This window comes from Seriola lalandi, unplaced genomic scaffold (genome assembly GCF_002814215.2).
Source record: "Seriola lalandi dorsalis isolate HSWRI2012SDOR001 ecotype SW California unplaced genomic scaffold, Sedor1 jcf7180002054893, whole genome shotgun sequence".
NCBI classification, from domain to species: domain Eukaryota; kingdom Metazoa; phylum Chordata; class Actinopteri; order Carangiformes; family Carangidae; genus Seriola; species Seriola lalandi.
Window position 1 is genome coordinate 1,611,492 of NW_019525445.1, and position 18,864 is coordinate 1,630,355.

General features: G+C 39.7%; 1 protein-coding gene across 2 annotated transcripts in view; it reads left to right on the forward strand.

Annotated features, from left to right (window-relative positions):
- septin8a (septin 8a) overlaps window positions 1-18,864 on the forward strand; it is a 38,726-nt gene that overhangs the window by 13,131 nt on the left and 6,731 nt on the right. Inside the window, exons 5-10 of one of the 2 annotated variants that reach the window (XM_023429432.2) lie at window positions 5,643-5,804; window positions 7,298-7,394; window positions 13,224-13,392; window positions 13,601-13,733; window positions 14,156-14,325; window positions 16,459-17,698. In XM_023429432.2, the coding sequence (XP_023285200.1) occupies window positions 5,643-5,804; window positions 7,298-7,394; window positions 13,224-13,392; window positions 13,601-13,733; window positions 14,156-14,325; window positions 16,459-16,462 (735 nt within the window). In that variant the 3' untranslated portion in view covers window positions 16,463-17,698. Of the gene's footprint in view, window positions 1-5,642; window positions 5,805-7,297; window positions 7,395-13,223; window positions 13,393-13,600; window positions 13,734-14,155; window positions 14,326-16,458; window positions 17,699-18,864 lie in introns of those variants that run through there. The other variant, XM_023429430.2, reaches the window with a different exon arrangement.

The window sequence follows — 18,864 nt, forward strand, 5'->3', positions numbered from 1 at the left end:
TGGCAAAAAGCACACTCACACACTCCTGGTCCTTCCCCATTGTCTGTGAATAACATCAGTGTTGCTGAAATCTGACCTCCGTTTCACTGTGACCGGTGTGCATTTCACTGAGGTATGGAGATCCCTGATCTTTCTGCAGGGGTGTGGGTTCAAAAGAATAAAGCTTGAAGAAAAGTTCTGCAGTGAACGCAAAGCTTCCATTTCAGCATATAGGATTTCAAGAAAAATTCACATGCCATTCTCTGGAGTGAACTTATTTGGCTGTTTCTGTGGAAAGAGAATGAGGTTTAGACTTTAATAACCCAGATTCTTGGGAAAACTTGCCCTATATGAACAGATTTGCAGTTTGAAACAGTCTTGTCACATTTCTTTTTAATTGTCATCCATTAAATAGAAATGTACCAGTTGGTCTTGAAATACATTTTCATTGTGCTCATCTTACTAATTGTGTTCCAGTTTGACATGGTTGATGTGTTTATAGGACAACACACAGCTGTACTCCAGTCAATAGTCACATTCAGAGCCACATTGATTTGTGGCTTTTTCATTGCTCTTGTGTGAGTATTACTACACAGATTATTGGCTGGTGGCTCCATGTTTTGCCATACATCCTATGAGTGCAACTCACTAGAGACACAGTGAGGGTTAGTGGGGATGGTCTTAGCCAGAGCCGTTTTGTATTTGTCAAAATGTAACAGTTTCAATTTTGTCGTAAAAGTTTGAGTCTCTGTAGCTTGCCCTGCCATTGCAGCTATTGTTACTTATGTTACCTGCCAGATCCCTGTCTTTATAATCCATATCAGTCTATGGAAATTAATATTAAAGGACTATTTTTAATGCTATTTCTACATAGCCACATAACCAACCCCTCTGTCCTGAAGAAGTAGCACTGCTCAGAGGGCGTATTATAACCTCTTGTATTGCAAAGATGATGGCTGAAGCTCTTGGTAAGCGACCATCACCACCACCCACTCGTGGCAAGAAACCACGTTCAGTGACAGAGAAAACTTACAAATAGGCCCTTTTTAACAGAAAAGATTTTATTTACATATATGGTACTGATATAAACAATTTCTATCTACTTTATAACACACTTAAATAAATTCAACATTTCATAAAATGTTTTTGGGAAATGCTTAGTGTGATAAACGCAGCTAAAACCATTGAGTGTGGATCCTCAATCATGGTCTCAAAGAGTGGGAAGTGTGGAATTTAAGGCGAAAGGGAAACGCTCCACAAAACATTTCAAAACACATGTTCACAAAGCACAGGAGACAGTGAGCGAAGATAAAGAGGCAGCCAAAATCCGAAAGTGAAGATTTGTTCGTCTTTAGCTCTGTATGCACTTGTTTGACTTAAGACAATAATGAGAGAATAGCTGTCGCTCAGGATTTTGTTCTATGTTGGGAGGGTGTGAAATACTTTACTGATTATAGGCAAACATCCACATTTCATTCTGTTTAGCTTTGACATCTACAAGTACTTTAAGTGAGAGCACTGCACGTAGAGGACAAAGTAGCATTTGTCTTTTTGGACATGCATTTGTATGATTTTATGGGCGTGCGCTGCTTGTTTATATCCAGTCATAAAACTATAAGGTTTATTAATCAAGTTTTGTTACATCAGTCAAATTGATTTTCTGGTCCGTGGCCCTGAAGACTTTGCTTACTGCCTCTACTGCCTTTTTAGTTTTTACATATAACTACTGATAGCACTGCTGTAGGATTGACAAAGTGGCAGCTTTAGTCCTGTTTATATCCATTGATGCAATGATAATAAATCTAGAACAAAGCAGATGGTCAGCGTGTGACCAAAAACCTGCTGGTTTACCTCTGCCAACTATCAAGGCACGACTGCGCATCTCTGCGAAATGGCTCCTGATACTATTCAGAAAAATGATCGACTACCTCAGCCAACTGTCGCTCTTAAGGGACAGTTAATAGTTTTATGAGGATTTCAGAAAAAGATATTTATAATTTATCACAGAGTGGATCTTAACCAGGCTTTGAAGTTCTTAGGGATGTTTAAACTCACTAATTATTAATTTTTTCAAATCAAATAGTAAAAAAAATTACATTTGCAAGTCTTATAAATGTTTTTAAATAGTTTTTAATACTTAATACTTTTTGATTTATCCAAATTAAACCACCCTGCACTAGAACTTTACCTGAGAATCATCTGTGTTTTTAAGGGCAAAGCCATAGTGAAGAACAATGACAGGAGTAACTCTACTATCCTTAATTATTCCCATGAGAAAACCAAAATAGTGTCCTGACCTGAGAGAAAACCACACAAACTTAAAAGGTCCGAGATCCAAATTCAGGACTCTTATTGCTGAGCCTCTGTTCTGTCTTTACCAGCCAACAGAGTGATCAAAACCTGCCACCCTGTGTTTGCCAACTGTCCCCTAATACCATCCAAACCACCACAGGATACACAGCCAACTCTCTGTGTCCTGCTTGCTTTGAACCAAGCCATGGTAGCTTACCTTATTATTTTTATCCCTTTTTATATGAACCATAGCAAAGCAGTTAACATGAGATAAATGCGTTCGCTATCGTATAGCAGCTTACCTGCTACATTCTCCCCTAGTATGTGCGAAAGCAAAGCAGCTTACTACAGCTAAATCGCCCCGTCCTTTCACAAGAGCCAAACTCTCTTTCTTGTGAACCTCTGGTGTGGCTAAGATGGGCCTTTTTAGTTATTCACAGGCTTTTTTTTCAGTTGCACAGCACCAGAAAGTGCAAAATAACAGCAATGTTGGCAGCAGGCACTTTTATCCAAAGTGATTTACAGCATAGTGAGTGCAACAATGGATTCAGTTTTAGCCTGAGTGGGTGGCCACAGTGAAGAGCAGTCTGACCTCAGTGGCTCTGTCCTAGCAATCTTTCCACAATGTGCAATATGACCACTGTTTTCTCTGAAACCAAGCCAATGTCGAGTGACCACACCGTGGATGTGACATTGTTTTGTTTTTACAGGCTTGATGGGGTTTATGCAGCGGTCTCTTTCTAGATAGAATAAATGTGTTGCAGGCAATATTTGCAGCAGCTACTCGCCAATTCAGCCTTTGCACATTTTCAGTTTTATTTATTTAATATATGAGCTTTAGATGGCCACAGGTGGACCGCAGAAAGTAGTTGGTTTTCCCAACCAAGTACGGCTTGAAGTGACTATTTTCAGTATTGATTCACCACACTGGTTATTTTTTTCGATTACCTGATTCACTAAACAGTAAATAATAAATTCACCAAAACCTAAAACCTAACCTGCACAAAATCAGCAAATTCTCACATTTCAGATAAAAGAGGATTGAAGATGATTTATTAATTAAAAATACTAATTGCCATGAGAGCGTTTCAAGACTGGCTCCATCCTCATGAATGCAAAACTATGGTCCACAGTCACATTTTTAGTTTTCGTGCTGAATTATATTCATGTCTATGGGAACATTTCTATGTGTGAATATTAGCTTTCGTCTGCAAACTAAAGATAAATGAACAGAGCTGTCTGCCAGGTTTTGCCCTGTCACAGGAAAAGACAGGGAAGCTGACCAGAAACAGCTTTTGCCTCAGACTGTAGATTTTGTTGTCAAGGCTAGACAATGGTGTTTTTCTTGTAGATGGGTTATGAATCACCCCTCCTGACAGAGGATGGTTGAGGCCGAGCAGAGCAAGTGTGGATTGTGGTGGATGAAGGCAGGAAGAGAGATAAGAGTCTGAAGGACGTGTACTTTGTTTAAAATGAAGATTTTTCTTGAAAAGGAGGAAACCATTGTTTGTTAATTATCTAATATTAAGATGTAGGAGACTCAGTTTGTAGAGGTCATTTGGCAAACAAGGATTGATATTTCCTTCTAACCTTGGAAATGTCTCATCATCTCTCCTGAGTCAAATGTACATGGGTTTTTATCACGACTTGTAATTTACTCTCAGAGTTGGGTGATTTAGTAGTATAGTTTCAGATTATTACTTTTTGTTTGATCTTGTGCAAGCCTACAAACAAAAATCAGAGATTTTGAACTGTGTGTTGAAGGGGAGACCCACATTTGTTCTGCTTATCAACATGGTCATCAGCTGGAGCTGCTTTGAACTCCCTAGTACACAATTGCCATAATTTGTGTCAAAATGAATACTACTTCTAGGAGCCATAACTCAATCAAATCTGAACACACAGACACGATACACATATTTTTAGATTCAGCGTGACTTGCACATTACAAGGATGCCACTGTCTTCGTAAATGTTTGTAAATTCAGAAATGATAGAAAAGACTATGCTCCTTTTTAACTTCAAAACTTAACTTCAAAAATTGTCACGCTTTTCAATTTTCCTCACTACCAAGTAATGCAGTTATAGTTGTTTGTGCATCCATGGGTACGTTGCAAACAGGAACTCTTAATAGCTAATTCGGCATACTTTTAACAGTACCAATTTGCCAAAATGTGAAGAAATAGTCAAAACTGGGGCTCAAGTTGTTACCCATAGCTAATTGACTCAATGGCAATATTGTACTTTGTTTTTACATCCCCCAAAGCGTTCTGGATCATGGGAATGTAGTTTCAGAACCTTAGAGCATTATTATCCCCCAAATTGACATAAGGAAAAGACTGATGATAAGGGTAACCAAATCAGTTATTTAATTTACAGATATTTTCTCTGAGAAATAAGATAAGTAAGATTAAAACAAAAAGTGCCATAAATATCAGGCTTCTGTACGTGAATTCTTTTTTTCTTTTTTTTTTTCAGTGATTATCTTACATGTGACTGCTTTGATGTGGTTACAGCAACCCGTCTGGTGATCTTAGTGGTTCAGAACAAACACTAAGAACTATTTGGGAATACTCTTTGGCCAGTTGGGAAAACCCGGTTGTGGGAAATTACCAAATATCACTGACCCCACCCTCTTCACTGACCATTTCAAGATACTTGACTCTGCCTTAGTGGCCACACGAGGCAGCATTGAATTGAAGCAATTAATAAAGTTGCTTTGCTAAATAAGGGTAACAACATGATACTGGCTGGCCTGCTGCAAATTAATGATCCAATAAAGTATGATGAGTCTGTAATTTGACTCCTAACAAGCTCTGGCTCTTGCTCTCAGGCACACTATGGAATTGATGAGTGAATCTGCAGGAATCCTCCCCATCCTCCCAGTTAGTGATTTGGGTAATGCAGCCATACAGAGGAATGCAGACAAACTGTGTGTTTATTTCTGCACATCTGCTGCTGATCGGAGATGGAGCCTAATTTGTTTTCATAATCACTGTTTGTTTTATTTATCTGTCGGGGTTCTGACTGAGCTTATTCACTGTACGGTTTTGCTGCATATGGTCTCATATGCTTCCTCAGACATATTTAGCAATGTACTTAGTTTGGTATATGTTTTTATTTTGGTCTTTAGCATGTTTAATTTAGCTTTTTTGCAGTATTTCTTTATGGCCTGGTGACAAATGGAAGTTAAAACATTTGGTATGATATTAAACTTGACAGGTATGTTTTGTCCTACCATGAAGCTGCAGGTCAAAGCAGGCTAAACTATGTATACACAAAGCAGCTTTCAAAACAGGAATGCTTGTACATTTTTGAAGACTAACCCCCCCTGCCCCCTGTCTCTCTCTATTTTTCTCATCCTTTCCTCAGGTCAACATCATTCCCATCATTGCCAAAGCAGACACAATCTCCAAGAGTGAGCTCCATAAGTTCAAAATAAAGATTATGAGTGAGCTGGTGAGCAATGGTGTCCAGATATATCAGTTCCCAACAGATGACGAAGCAGTCAGTGAGATCAACGCCTCCATGAACGTAAGTCCTGTTGTGACATTCCAGCAAACACACTCAAGTAGTCTCATGCACTCAATAAGTCTTTTTAATTAATTTTCACCACCGTATGTGTTTTGTTTAGATGATAACATCTCAGACTCAGACTTTGGGTTTTGTGCTTATGACATGTTGAAATGACTGCCGGATATGTTGACAAGTAAAAGTGATAGGCTTTTTTGTTGGATTTAAAGGATTTCGTTTTTAAGATATCTTATACCATCATGTCTTTAGGACCACATGTGTTACACATCTAGTAATGGCAGCATATTTTGACACTGTTGTATTTGCTTTTAACACATGAGCTAGAAAGTAATGTTTCTTTACACTTGGAAATCCCACAAATCTGTGACTGTACACATGGAAAAACACTAAAAATATGTCCAAATATTAGCTCACCCTGGGTATGTGCTTGGACATACAGTATATACAAATGTTATACATTGTTTAACACAAAATTGCACAAGTTCCCCATTCTTTCCATAATAAAAAGAATTTATGAATTTCATGGCGGTGCATGCTTTCCTCCAACTGGTTTTATATGTTCATTTGTACATTTTACATTGTTAAAATAAACCAGTTACTGAGAGGTACCGAAAGACTTTGAGTTGTTCTGTAACTGAATATTCAGTAAATAACTTTTGCTCAGGCAGTAAGCACAAATACATTTTACTACAGAGAATATTTAGCCCTCTTCAGTTCCAATTGTATAATGGTAATGATGTATAATAACTCTGTGCTCAAACACACACCCACACATGTAAAAATGCTCACAAACAGTGAATTCTCTCATGGATAAATAAGACTGCATTTGGTTCTCTCGGGCACAGTCGTTGTACAGTATCCCCATGTATTTATTCATAGTTGGTTACATCAGCGCCCACACTCACCAGCTTGTTCCTCTGTGCTGCAACCAGCCAGCTGGTTTCAACTCGCCACCTAATTTTTGAGGTTGCTATGGGGCATGTTTTCCCCATGATGCCTCCCTGTCGATCCTAACGAGGCGTAGTAGCTCTTAGAGCAATAAGAAAATGTGTGTGTGTTTTTGTGTGTGTGTGTGTGCACGTTTAATCACTTCAACAAAATAGGCCTCACACTCCCAACTGAGCCACATGTTAAACTTAAAACAGGGCTCTGGTGCAGCTCATATGTCAACATGGTTACACTTGGCTCTGCTGTGGTCTGGTTGTGAAAGATAAGAGGGACGACAGCCACAGTGAAACAAGTTTTACTTGAAATTAAACACTATTTTTATTTATCCATTTTGTTGTTTTATAGCTGCACAACAGCATGGTTGTATCAAGTGAAATTTGACTCATGAAACATTCTGTGCTGTACAAAATACTGGCAGGAAAAAAAAACTGAGAAAGTGTAACCCAGAAGACGCATGGAGCCAGGTATCAGTTCCTGGTTATGCCTCCTGTTTCCCCTGTGACCTCTCGAGCTTTCTAACACTCTTAAATTCTTTTCCTGTGCAGGCCCATCTGCCGTTTGCTGTGGTTGGTAGCGTGGAAGAGGTCAAAGTGGGCAACAAAACAGTGAGGGCCAGACAGTACCCCTGGGGTGTTGTGCAAGGTGAGACCCATCTACAAGAAAGTTAATTAGGGTGTGTGTGTGGGTGGTTCGGTGGTTGGGTGGGTGTGTTGGTATTTGTGTTTCTCAAGCAGACGCAACAGTGAGTACATAAAGTGGTCAGGTGATGTGTAACTCCTTCTTTTTCCACACCGCTACAGAATGAATATTTTAAGAAATAAGACAGAGAGAGGCCAAACTGTGCATTTTCACATTTATAGTGTGATGATAGGCACAAGTCTGGTGTTGGAAGTGTATGGTTGTTATCATACCACATTTCATTAACATTTATCCAAGGAAGAGCCACAACAAGTATTCCATAAATGGATTAATCAAATAACAGTTCGAATCTTTTTTTATTTTTATTATTTTTTTATTTTATTTTATTTTGTTACAAAAAAAATGCCTCTCGGTATGAATTTTGTTTTTTTTGCTTTTCTATGATGGTAAACTGAATATCTTTGGCTTTCAGGCTGTTGGTCGGACAAAACAAGACATTGAAAACCATGGCCTCAGGGAAATTTTGTCAGCACAATTCATCTTGTACAGCAAGAGATTAATTCATTAATCATAAAATTAATTTATATTGACCTATAATGCAAATTATTTTTACTTGCAGCCCTGATCCGAACTTTAATTGGACAACTATAAAAAACTCTGAGATGCCTCAAAGAGAGATAGTTCCATGGAAAAAGGGTTAATTTTATTAAGTGACAGTTGATTATTACTCAGTCACTTCCTGTGAGTCACTGACTACAGATTTGCTGATCCGTCCAAGTTCAGTCATGACTTCTCTTGCAAACAGGAAGGTCTTGAACAGTAGTTTCCTGTGTCAAGTATACTTGGAAGATCAAACGTTTGATAACTAAACCCCAGTCGCAAATGTAGTCATAAATACTTGTCAAGTCATGTTGCCCCATATAAGTGTGACGATGCTGGTTAGTTTGTATATTCTTTAGCTTTGGTTGCCAGGTTACAGGTATTAAATAGGTAAATGTCCAAATGTGGGAGGAGTGCTTTATATGTTAATGGAACTTATTCAAATGTATTTCAACCAATTAAGGCACAATGTTAGTACTTGAATTGTGGTACAGTTTTTTATTATGCCATTATATGAGTGTGCATGTGTAGTGATTCTTCCTGGATTTTCCTGCACTGTGGACGTGTCTGGAAGTGGTCATGGGTGTATCATTTTTGAGGAAGTCCATGGCTCATTCTCTTTCCATACCCCTGCAGGCTGCTCAGGCTTGCTCTTTCACTCCGCCTCTGTTTGTGTGTTCATGTGGATGCCATCCCAAAGCAGTAAGTGTGGATTCGAAGTGGGAAATAAAGGCTAGAGCTGATTAGTTGATTGATTTGTCGAGAGTATATGAAATATCTTTGTTTAAAAAAAAACTTGTAAGATCTATTTTATACCACACGCTGGTAGTTATGTTATGTTTTGCACATATGGAGAAACATCACATAATAAAAGTCATCAGCTGAACGAGCAAGTGTACTATCACTATCCATGGTGGGAGATGTGTCCTGCTTGTGGCAGAGCGGTGAGTGCGTTCAACCGTTTTTCCTCTTTATTTATACCCTCCCTCTCAACGCGGAGTGCCCTGCACAGCTGTGAGTGTGACTTCATGCGGAGTGACACTGTGGAATGAAGGGCGAGTGGGTGGAGATTGTTTTGGGATTTTGCCAGTGTGTGTCTCTGTGTCTGTGATGTGTATGGTGTTCATGTACCGTATGTTGCTCTGCCGTCATAAGTCTGCGTGCATGCGTTGCCCCTGGAGACATCATCTATCGTGTCAGGGATCCTGGGATCTTTGTTTCCCGAGGCTCATTCCTCTGTGCTTGTCAATGATGGTAAACAGTTTAATTTAATAATGTCAGGCAGAGTAGTGCTGTGAGAATATTACTGCTCAGATGGGAGTTATACTCTCATGGATGTTTTCTCTCTCTCTCATTCCCTCCTTCCAGCTCTCTTCATTCCTTTCCTCGGTTTACTGCTCTTGTGTCCTCACTCTCTCTTCCTTTCCTCTATCCATTATCCACTGACCACTGTCATTCCCCAACTCTCAGAGGACGCTCTATGGTTATTTATAAAGCCTGCTGTGTGTCTCTTGGGGGACAGATTCCTCTGGACTCCATCAGTCACTGTGAAACCATAGTCCAGTCCAGCAACAGACAAAAGAGAGCCATATGCAAAAAGTTATCTCGGCTTTACTGTAACCTCATTTCTTTGGGATTTATCTCCATTTGGAAGATTTGTTTACCCCAGTAAAGCCAGACCAGCTTTAATATTTTGATTAGATCATAAAAAATACAGATTGAGCCTTGAATTCATGACGACCTGAGTGTGTGGACTAAGAAGAAGATTGCTAAACAACCAATGAAAAAAAAAAAAAAAAGTCTTTTGTTCTTTGTGTGTCTAATAATCTTATCACGCTCATCCATCTCTGCCTGACCACAAACATCAGGACTAGTGGGTTGTAATACAAGAAAACTACTTTTCTCATAGTCAGGCACACTTGCAAACGGATGGCTCACCATTCATACTTTGTCATAGTATCTTCAGACAGGGGCAGAAGAGGACAGACGTCTTTGTGTTTTACGACACTCGGCTGACTGAAAGGAGGGTCTGTGTCAGTGGAAACAGTTTGTAGATGCCAGATGTCATATAGATGCATTATGGTAACCTCTCGAAGAGCCATGGGAAATTTCCATCGATTTGAAGGAAGACAGAGGAAGGACTGTGCACTGACAAAAAGAGTAATTGAGGGTGGTTGTGTATTTGTGTCTGTGTGTGTGTTTATTTATCTTCCCTCAGGATCTTGATACTCTGTTATCTCTGAACCCCAGACATCTGTGACATATAGCAGACTCTGTTTTACTTCTCTATAAGCTACTATGTATTTGTTTTTCTGTGCACACATATTGTAGTGGGTGTTTGTATGTGAACATGGATGTTATTCATCATATATTTTGCAATTGATTCTCAGACTGTTTTTGGAAGCAACTGTTTCCATTGCACTTTGTCGCATTTGGCTTTTACAGATACACCAACTTTTCCACCTCAGCCAAGCATAAAAACTTTAAAAACCAAAATCATTCTCAGTACCGGAAGGATACATGGATATGTCCTCGGTGGCTTTATGCATGAGAGAAAGTTAGGACTAAAATTAAATAACAGCCCTTATCTTTTCACTCAGTAATTCAAGATATTGGGCTCCTCTCTGATACACTATTGAATGTAAAAGCTTGAACTAATCTGAGAGTTTTTTTTTTTTTTTTTGCAATTTAGATAAAGCTGTTTGTTTACCACTCAAAACATGCTAAATAAGGCTTTACTGAAACCACAGGAACTGATGATCAGCCTGTTCAGTGAGTGAAAATTGTGTTTTCATTGAATTTCATTTTGCTTATTCATCTATTTTCATACATTTTTGATAACTGTAGATTTATTTGCAGCCGTGTCTCTGTTCTCCTCTATGTGTGTGTGTGTGTGTGTGTGTGTGTGTGTGTGTGTGTGTGTGTGTGTGTGTGAGAGTGTGTGTGTGTGAGAGAGACGGTAGAGCCCTGTGCTCAGATATCTTGAGGGCTCAGTGCTGCAGTCAGTCAGAGGATTGGCCCCTATTCAGCCCTCAGCAGGGGGGGCAGTACAGAGAGACTATTAGATGCCAAATGAACAAGCAATTTCAGTAGCCTGGATGCTGCCTCAGAGAACAGCTCATTTCTCTTTTTTAACTTGTATTTTCCCACTAATGATGTGTGGTTAACCAGCAAATTTGAGTAAAAATAAGGGTGAGTGAATCATACAGCTGCATCCCCACTACTGTTTCTCATCTTTTTCAGATTTTGGGTCCAAAAGCGTTAAAGTAGAAGAGGGTGACTAGGTGGTTACTCACTCACTTCTTTTTTTTTTTTATGTCTGCATCTAATGAGGGAAAGTCTTGTTTCTTTGGATGGGATGTTTGGATTGTTTAGGTACTTTGACTGTCTTATGTTGCATATTGTCTTGCTGCATTGTGGTTCGCTATCATACATTGCAGGCTGCTTTCCCAGCATTTTCCATCAGGGGAAGCTAAATGCCACGCTAATTGGGCACTTTCAGTCTGTGCATTGCTGTCTTTACATCCTCAGAGCTCACAGCTTGTGGTGGCATTTAAACAACATACATCCCATCCTCCACCACCACTACCCCAGGGTTCATGGCATACGAGTCAACCCCCTGAAAAGCCACGTGCCTCTTCACATGTCCTCGGCCACCACTCATATCAGATCTGAGACAACAGGAAAAACTCTTTTCTGAGGTCTGCTAACAGGTTGATCACATTTACTTCCTGAAAGGGGGAAAGTTATTTTTCCTTTGATATCACATGTCTGTTTTAACGGGCCACTCTTTTCTTGTGTTTCCAAGATAAGTTGGCTGATGTATCAAGTTATGCTCTGGACCACAGCTGCTCCACGTTTTTAGCACTTCACAGAAATGTGGCCTTCATTTAAAAATTGCTAATTATTGAGGATATCGAATAATAATGAGTTTTTCAAGTTTTTCACATAGACTCTGAAGGTATTATCGAGTCTGTAAATGGCGGAAAAATAACGTCCAGAAAGGGAGGAGTGATTTTACTTGATGAGAACAGTCCAGAATAGAGAAGGGATTCTGGCTATCTGTGGATCTTTAAGACTCTGAAAAAGTATTGAATTCAGTTGTCCCCAAAAAGGCCTCAGAAGGTATTAAAAAGTCTTATATTTAATTTACAAAACTTTTAAGTGTTTTCTTTTCATAGGCAGTAATGTTAGTTATAGAGCCTCTATGTATCTGTTGTTGTCTGTTGGGATTGTGTGCGTGGCAGAAGTTTCAAAATACTTTTTTTTTTTTTTTTTTTTTTTTCATATCAACATCATCAGACCCAGAACAAGCACAGTCACTTCTGCTAGCTACAGTAAATAGGAAGTTCATCCTTTTATAATGCACACGTCCTAAAATGAAGTTAGATGAATTAATGATTTTATATTTGTTAATCCATCCATTTTCTGCCCCTCTCTATATATATATACATCTATATATATCTATATATAGATATATATAGATATATATATGACCATATTATTATCCTCCTCTTTATCCAGACTACAGGCTGATTCACAGTACAGATGGATTCAGTCCACATTTAGGTACCCCTACCCACTTGATCTTCCCACAGTGACAGTCTGTTCTGGCCTCTAACAGAACAGAAAATTGTACGTTCACATTTCCTGAACCGTCCACATTGTTGCAGTGGAGTTAAATGAGGTGACCTATGAGTAAAAAGGCTTCATCAGAATGGAAATGATGCCCAGGGCACACCCCCCACCCACCCTGCTGTCAGTCTGTCAGGCAGGAAATACTTCCTGCTCTTTATCCACCATGAATTCATTTAACTGTGAGAGTCACTCGGACATGAAACTCAAGTGAAGTGACTTCACATCTCACTCGAGAAAGACTTCCTGCTTTTGACAGAGAGATGGAGAGGAAGGGAGGGTAACAGGGTGGCAGATGGGAAGTTAAAATTAGTTAAAAGCAGTGAAAAAGACAGCCAGGCACAGAATGAAATGTGAAAAGCAAAGATTCAGAACCTGTAGCTCTGACGCTGGCTCATTAACACGATCCAAATCCAGTTTTTCAGCACCAAAGCAGAGTTTGTCAGAGCCTTTCTTGTATCGGAAATAACCAAGACAAGCGCCTGAAATCGCAACTGCTGTCTTAATTATGATGTGTGTGTGTGTGTGTGTGTGTGTGTGTGTGTGTGTGTGTGTGTGTGTGTGTGTGTGTGTGTGTGTTTTGTTTTTTTTCTTTAGTTGAGAATGAGAGCCACTGCGACTTTGTAAAACTCAGAGAGATGCTGATCAGGGTCAACATGGAGGATCTGAGGGAGCAGACTCACGCCCGCCACTATGAGCTATACAGACGCTGCAAGCTGGAGGAGATGGGCTTCAAAGACACAGACCCTGACAGCCAGCCATTCAGGTAGAGGGGGAGAGAGTTCACACAGTTAACATACACACATCGTGTTCACGGAGAGTGAGAACACACACGCACACGCAAAATCCGAAACCACAGAGATACTTGTATGTCAACACCAGGGAGAGTTTCCATTGTTTACAGACAATACCCAATCTATTCTTGTCTACTGTTTTGTCATTCTCTCCTCTGTCACATCTTTTCTTCTCTCCAGTCTTCAAGAAACATACGAGGCCAAGAGGAAAGAGTTCTTGGGGGACCTGCAGCGTAAAGAGGAAGAAATGCGACAAATGTTTGTGAACAAAGTAAAAGAGACAGAAGCGGAGCTGAAAGAAAAGGAGAGAGAGGTCAGTTTGGGCATGTGAAGCTATGGACGCGGTATATTTGATTTTAAAAGGCCACAGATATGTCCACATATCAACTCTGAGAAATAGAATAGAAACACCTGTCATTATTGACATTATGCGGCCAAGCCTGTTTCTTGTTTGTTCAACTGAGCAAGTTAAGAGGGTGGCTGGTTTTTAGAGCTATTTAGCTGGAGATAGCTGCGGTTGATGAGGGCAGAGCTGCAGGCCTGAAAACCAAAACAATGATCCAAACCAGGCTCTGTAGAGCTGAAGAGATGCAGAGTTGGGTGAAAATTCTCTTTGGGTTTGTCACCACGAGCAACTGCTTTTAAATTACACATTGACCCATTGTTAATTGACAAAAAAATATTTGTCCTCTCTCGTCGGCCCATCACCTCCCTCCTTCGTTTCCTCCCTCTCAGCTGCATGACAAGTTCGAGCAGCTGAAGCGGATGCATCAGGAGGAGAAGAGGAAGGTTGAGGAGAAGCGGAGAGACCTGGAGGAAGAGATGAACACCTTCAACAGGAAGAAGGTGGCAGCCGAGACGCTGTCCTTATCTCAGCCCCTCAAGAAAGACAAGGACAAGAAAAAGTAAGCCAACCCCTCCTTTCTGTCAGTCACTCACCTCATTCTTCCTTCCATAACAGGAAGCTGCTTTCTCCAGCCCTTTTCCTTTCTTTAATGAATCCTGTTTTCTTTTTAATTTGTGCCTTAAATCCTGAAATGATCTCCTCATCCCTTCCTCATCCCTTCTTTACTTTTTTTGCTCTTTAGCTCCTGTTACAAGTCTTTAAGCTGGAGGTTTTCATTCTGCTAAGTCCTGTGGCAAAGTGTCGCATTAATGAGCCTTAAATTGAATGTGCTGTGCTGTTGTCGAGCCCATCTCCAATTCACAAACGTTTCAGCTATTTTAAAGGCCTGGCATGTGTTAAGGAAACTTCCTCCCCTTTTTGTCCTGCCCAAGCTTAACATTTCCTGTCCTTTCACTCTTTCCCTTTGCCTCGCTCTGATTATTCAGGATACTCGGGGAGAAGGCAATAACTCACTCGCTGAGACAATAGCAAGCTTGGCTTATAAATAGGTGATGCAGAACACGGCTCATTTTCAATATGGGTATGCTGATGGTGCGTACGATGAGTTTATGATGGCGCAGGTGTAACTGCAACACAGGCTTTTCATGTTTTAGCTCAATAACTTACACATCATATATATTTCGCTGTACTGCAAAACATTGTCCAAGGCAAACATTTTATTTTTTTTTTACCTGCCAGCCATCAGCTTCTGTTCGTTTCAGCACAGCATGACAGTCGACTTGCAGAGACGTGAAGCGGATGCATTATTCAGTGACCCATTGTAGTGAACATCATGTCACATTAACTTCCCTGTCAAACTTCTGTTTTTATTGTGTGTATAAATTCCTTCAACTTCAACTTCTCCTGTTTTTTGTGGCCAAAAAATAAGTGATCTGTGGCTGTTTATCCTGGAACTAAGGAGGCTAATCTTAATGCTACAGCAAAGCAGTGATATTTTAGACAACTGCACTTCCAACTTTGCTCTTGTTTGTGTTTGGCCCTTTCTTGTTTCCTCATGACAGTGCCCCCATACACGAAGTGAGCTCCAGAATGAAATGTTTTTTTTAAGTTTGGTGTGGAATGACTTGATTGGCCTGCACAAAGCTCCGACCTTAATCCCATCCAACACCTTTGGGATGAAATGAAATGCTGACTGGGAGCCAGGACTGTGTCTGACCTCAGTAATGCTTTTGTGGCTGAATAGGAGCAAATCCGTGCAGCCAAGTTCCTAAATCCTTTGAAAAATCTTCGCCAAAGAGTGGAAGCTGTAACAGTAGCAGATTAATGCCCATGGTTTGAGAATGAGATGCTCATCAATCACATACTGTATGGGTGTCACGTTCAGGTGTCCATCATACTTTTTCCTATTTAGCTCATGAATGCAATGTATTTCTGTAGCCATTTCTCAAATTTGGATGATTGAGGTTCCTTGAACTTGCCACCAAAGAAGAGGTTTAAGAAAATCCCTCACTCAAACATAAAAAAAAATGGAGCCTAAATATATTATCTTGATGACTCGCATATTCATAGCAGGTTTTTAATTCTCTGCCAGCTATTTTTCAAGCTGCACTGAGCAGGACTAAAGCTAATGGCAGCCTGGGAGTTTGGAGATGATTTGAAAACATTCGCTAAGCTTTAGACATTGGTCTGCAAGACTTGTACTTCTCGCGGTCTTACTGTTGACTACCCAGACATCCTCACTGAGGCTGAGAATTTATGTGTGGACATGTGGCTCCATCTTGTGGCTGCTCACGCCAATTCTGTCGATGCCGCTGCAGGACACCGATCTTCCATTTTGTGGTTTTTGTGAAGGAGATTCCACACATTCTTGGTTTGCCGATTCGTGTATTTATGGCATCCAGCGTTTAGTTGTAGTCGAGGAAAGATGCTGATCGTAAAACTTTGTTTATTATAGATAAAATGTAGATTTTCAGGAAAAAGAAAAATTTAGTTTCAATAACTCGCACTATTGTTTTCTGTTTTCTAACACAAGCCGTGGCTTTTATTTGAACTCCAGCACCTCTTCGCTTCAACACAAACTTGAGTTTAGTTGTAGAATCTGTTAAATCTTTAATTATTCATTTATTATTTCCTTCAAGTAGTTGTTTATTCATTCAATTCATTTTGTTTATTGTTTGTCATTGTTTTTCAGTTAATTTATGGGCGCTGTATTCCCTCCCACACACGACCATGGATTTGTCCTCCATCACCATAGCAACGACAACACCTGTTTATTTTTGTTTGTTTGTTTGTTTGTTTGTCTTTTTTTTTTGACATTCCATCTTGACATTGTGCACATGGACCAAAGACACTGAGGATGATGATGATCACGATGAAGCCACAGGGGAGAAAAGAGTGAAAGATGGCGAGAGATGATGAGGAAACATGTTCACTTGCCAACAGTGGCCATCTCATTTATTCAGGATCTTTCATTTCTGTGTTTGTTTTGGACACTTTTTTTTTTAAAATATATATATATGCATTTGTTTTTTCTATGTTGTGATTTCAAGATTTTCTGTTTTCTTGTGTTTTACCATCAACTATTCACACAGAAATGACAGGTTATAACCCTTCAACTCTTTTGATCTTTTGGTACTACAGTTTAACACACCAGCTTAACATATTTGAAACTGTCCAACATGTATTTAAAAAAAAAAAAAAAAAAAACTAGGGTCTGCTTGATTTCATTGATCTCTTCCATTTAAATGTCAGTCCTACAAAATCAAGTCTTTCCGAAAGTTTTAAAAAAAAAATATCTTGAACTGTTTGAAATGCTGTCCAAGTGTGGTGTGTCTGTTAACCTTTTTGTAATCATGAGACTTTAGATTAAATACATTTCACATTATAATAAGACCCTATATCGAATGAGCCCAAATAAATAATACATTTAAATAGCAATATGTCAAGCAATAAAACTGAGTACCTGTATACTGTATATAACTGCATATACATGGGTACTGACAACCTAAATCTTAGTCTTAACTCGTAATACAAACGTATGCAATATTCTGGTGCTGTTATATATTAACTCAGTAAATATATGTGAATATTTTCTCGAGCTTACGCAGCCTAATATGCAAAATGTACTAATTTTTGAATATGATATTATTGTAAGAAGCACATATGACGGTGTACATTGTCCGTAAGTGATGTAACTTTATTGTAAACCATGTGTGATCGCCTTGATGTGAGTCTTGTGACAGCGTACACACAGAAACATGAAGCCAGTATATACACACACACACTCACTCACACACACACACACACACACAGGATGCAGGAAAACATACAAGCCTCAGCTCGCTGTAGAAGAGTTTACGCTCAGAGATGGAGACGAGAGCAGCTGTATTTACTGTCTGTCGTTGGAAATAAATGCACCCTCCCCCCTCCCATCCATCCTCCTGACTTTGATGTGTCTCTCTCTCACCATGATTTGTTTGAGGATATTCAACTGAGAGGGAGATGAAAGTGAAATACAGGCAGGTGATGACACTTATTCCCTCACACACTCGCACAGAGATGATATGCAGAGGTTTTCATCTTGAGATGCAGTGTGTCCTGTTTAGCAATCCCTAGCTGCAGAGCCGAGTGATGTTTGCTCAGTCTGCAAATAATCCGCCCCGCTTTCGCCACCATGCTACTGACCTCAGCTGGGTGTATGTGTGTGTATGCCCAAGACAGCACGTCTACAGTGCGTGTTTTTTTTTTTTCTTCCGAGGAAGAAATGTGTGTGTGAAAAAGAAATGTGTGAAATTTATTGACTTTGTGTGTCTGGAGGAAGTACAGGATGTGTGTGTCAATGGGGGATTATGTTGGTTAACTGTGTGTGTGTGTGTGTGTGGGGGCGCGCGCGCGTGTGTGTGTGTGGGGGCGCGCGCGCGTGTGTGGGGGGCGCGCGCGCGTGTGTGTGTGGGGGGGCGCGCGCGTGTGCGTGCACAAACTGCAGCTGGGTGTTGCTGTTTAGAAACCACATGGCTGCATCTCAACACTCAGTGCTTCCACAGTTCATCTCCCTCTCAGCTTTTTCTCATTCTAGTCTGAAAACGGATCAAATAGTTGGCAACTGGATAATGTATAATTCTTATTCATTTAAATACTTATTGGTAATTAATAGTAATAGCTGAAGATCAAACAATGAGAATAAGATAACAAATTTTTAAATAGATATGTACTATTGACACAAAACAAAAAACACACAAAAAAGTATAGTAATTTATATTTCTAATCCAGAAAACATTCATTTTTTTGTGTATTAGGCCTGCAACTAACAGTTTCATCAACTATTAATTAGCCATTTTCTCAATTAATTGATTAATTTGTTGGTATGTAGAAATCAGACAACTGTGAAAAATGCTCATCACAATTTTCGTAGAGCCCAATGTGACTTGTTGAAACGCTGAACAGTCCAAAACCACTGTACCATGGTACAACCACTGAAAAGCAGTTTCTTCGTTTGTCATTTCCTGCATTAGTATTTATTTAACTTCAGAGAATGCACGAGTGATTCATTGAAAACAAGGCGGGGGGGGGGGTCACGGTACAGTATTGAAATCTTCCG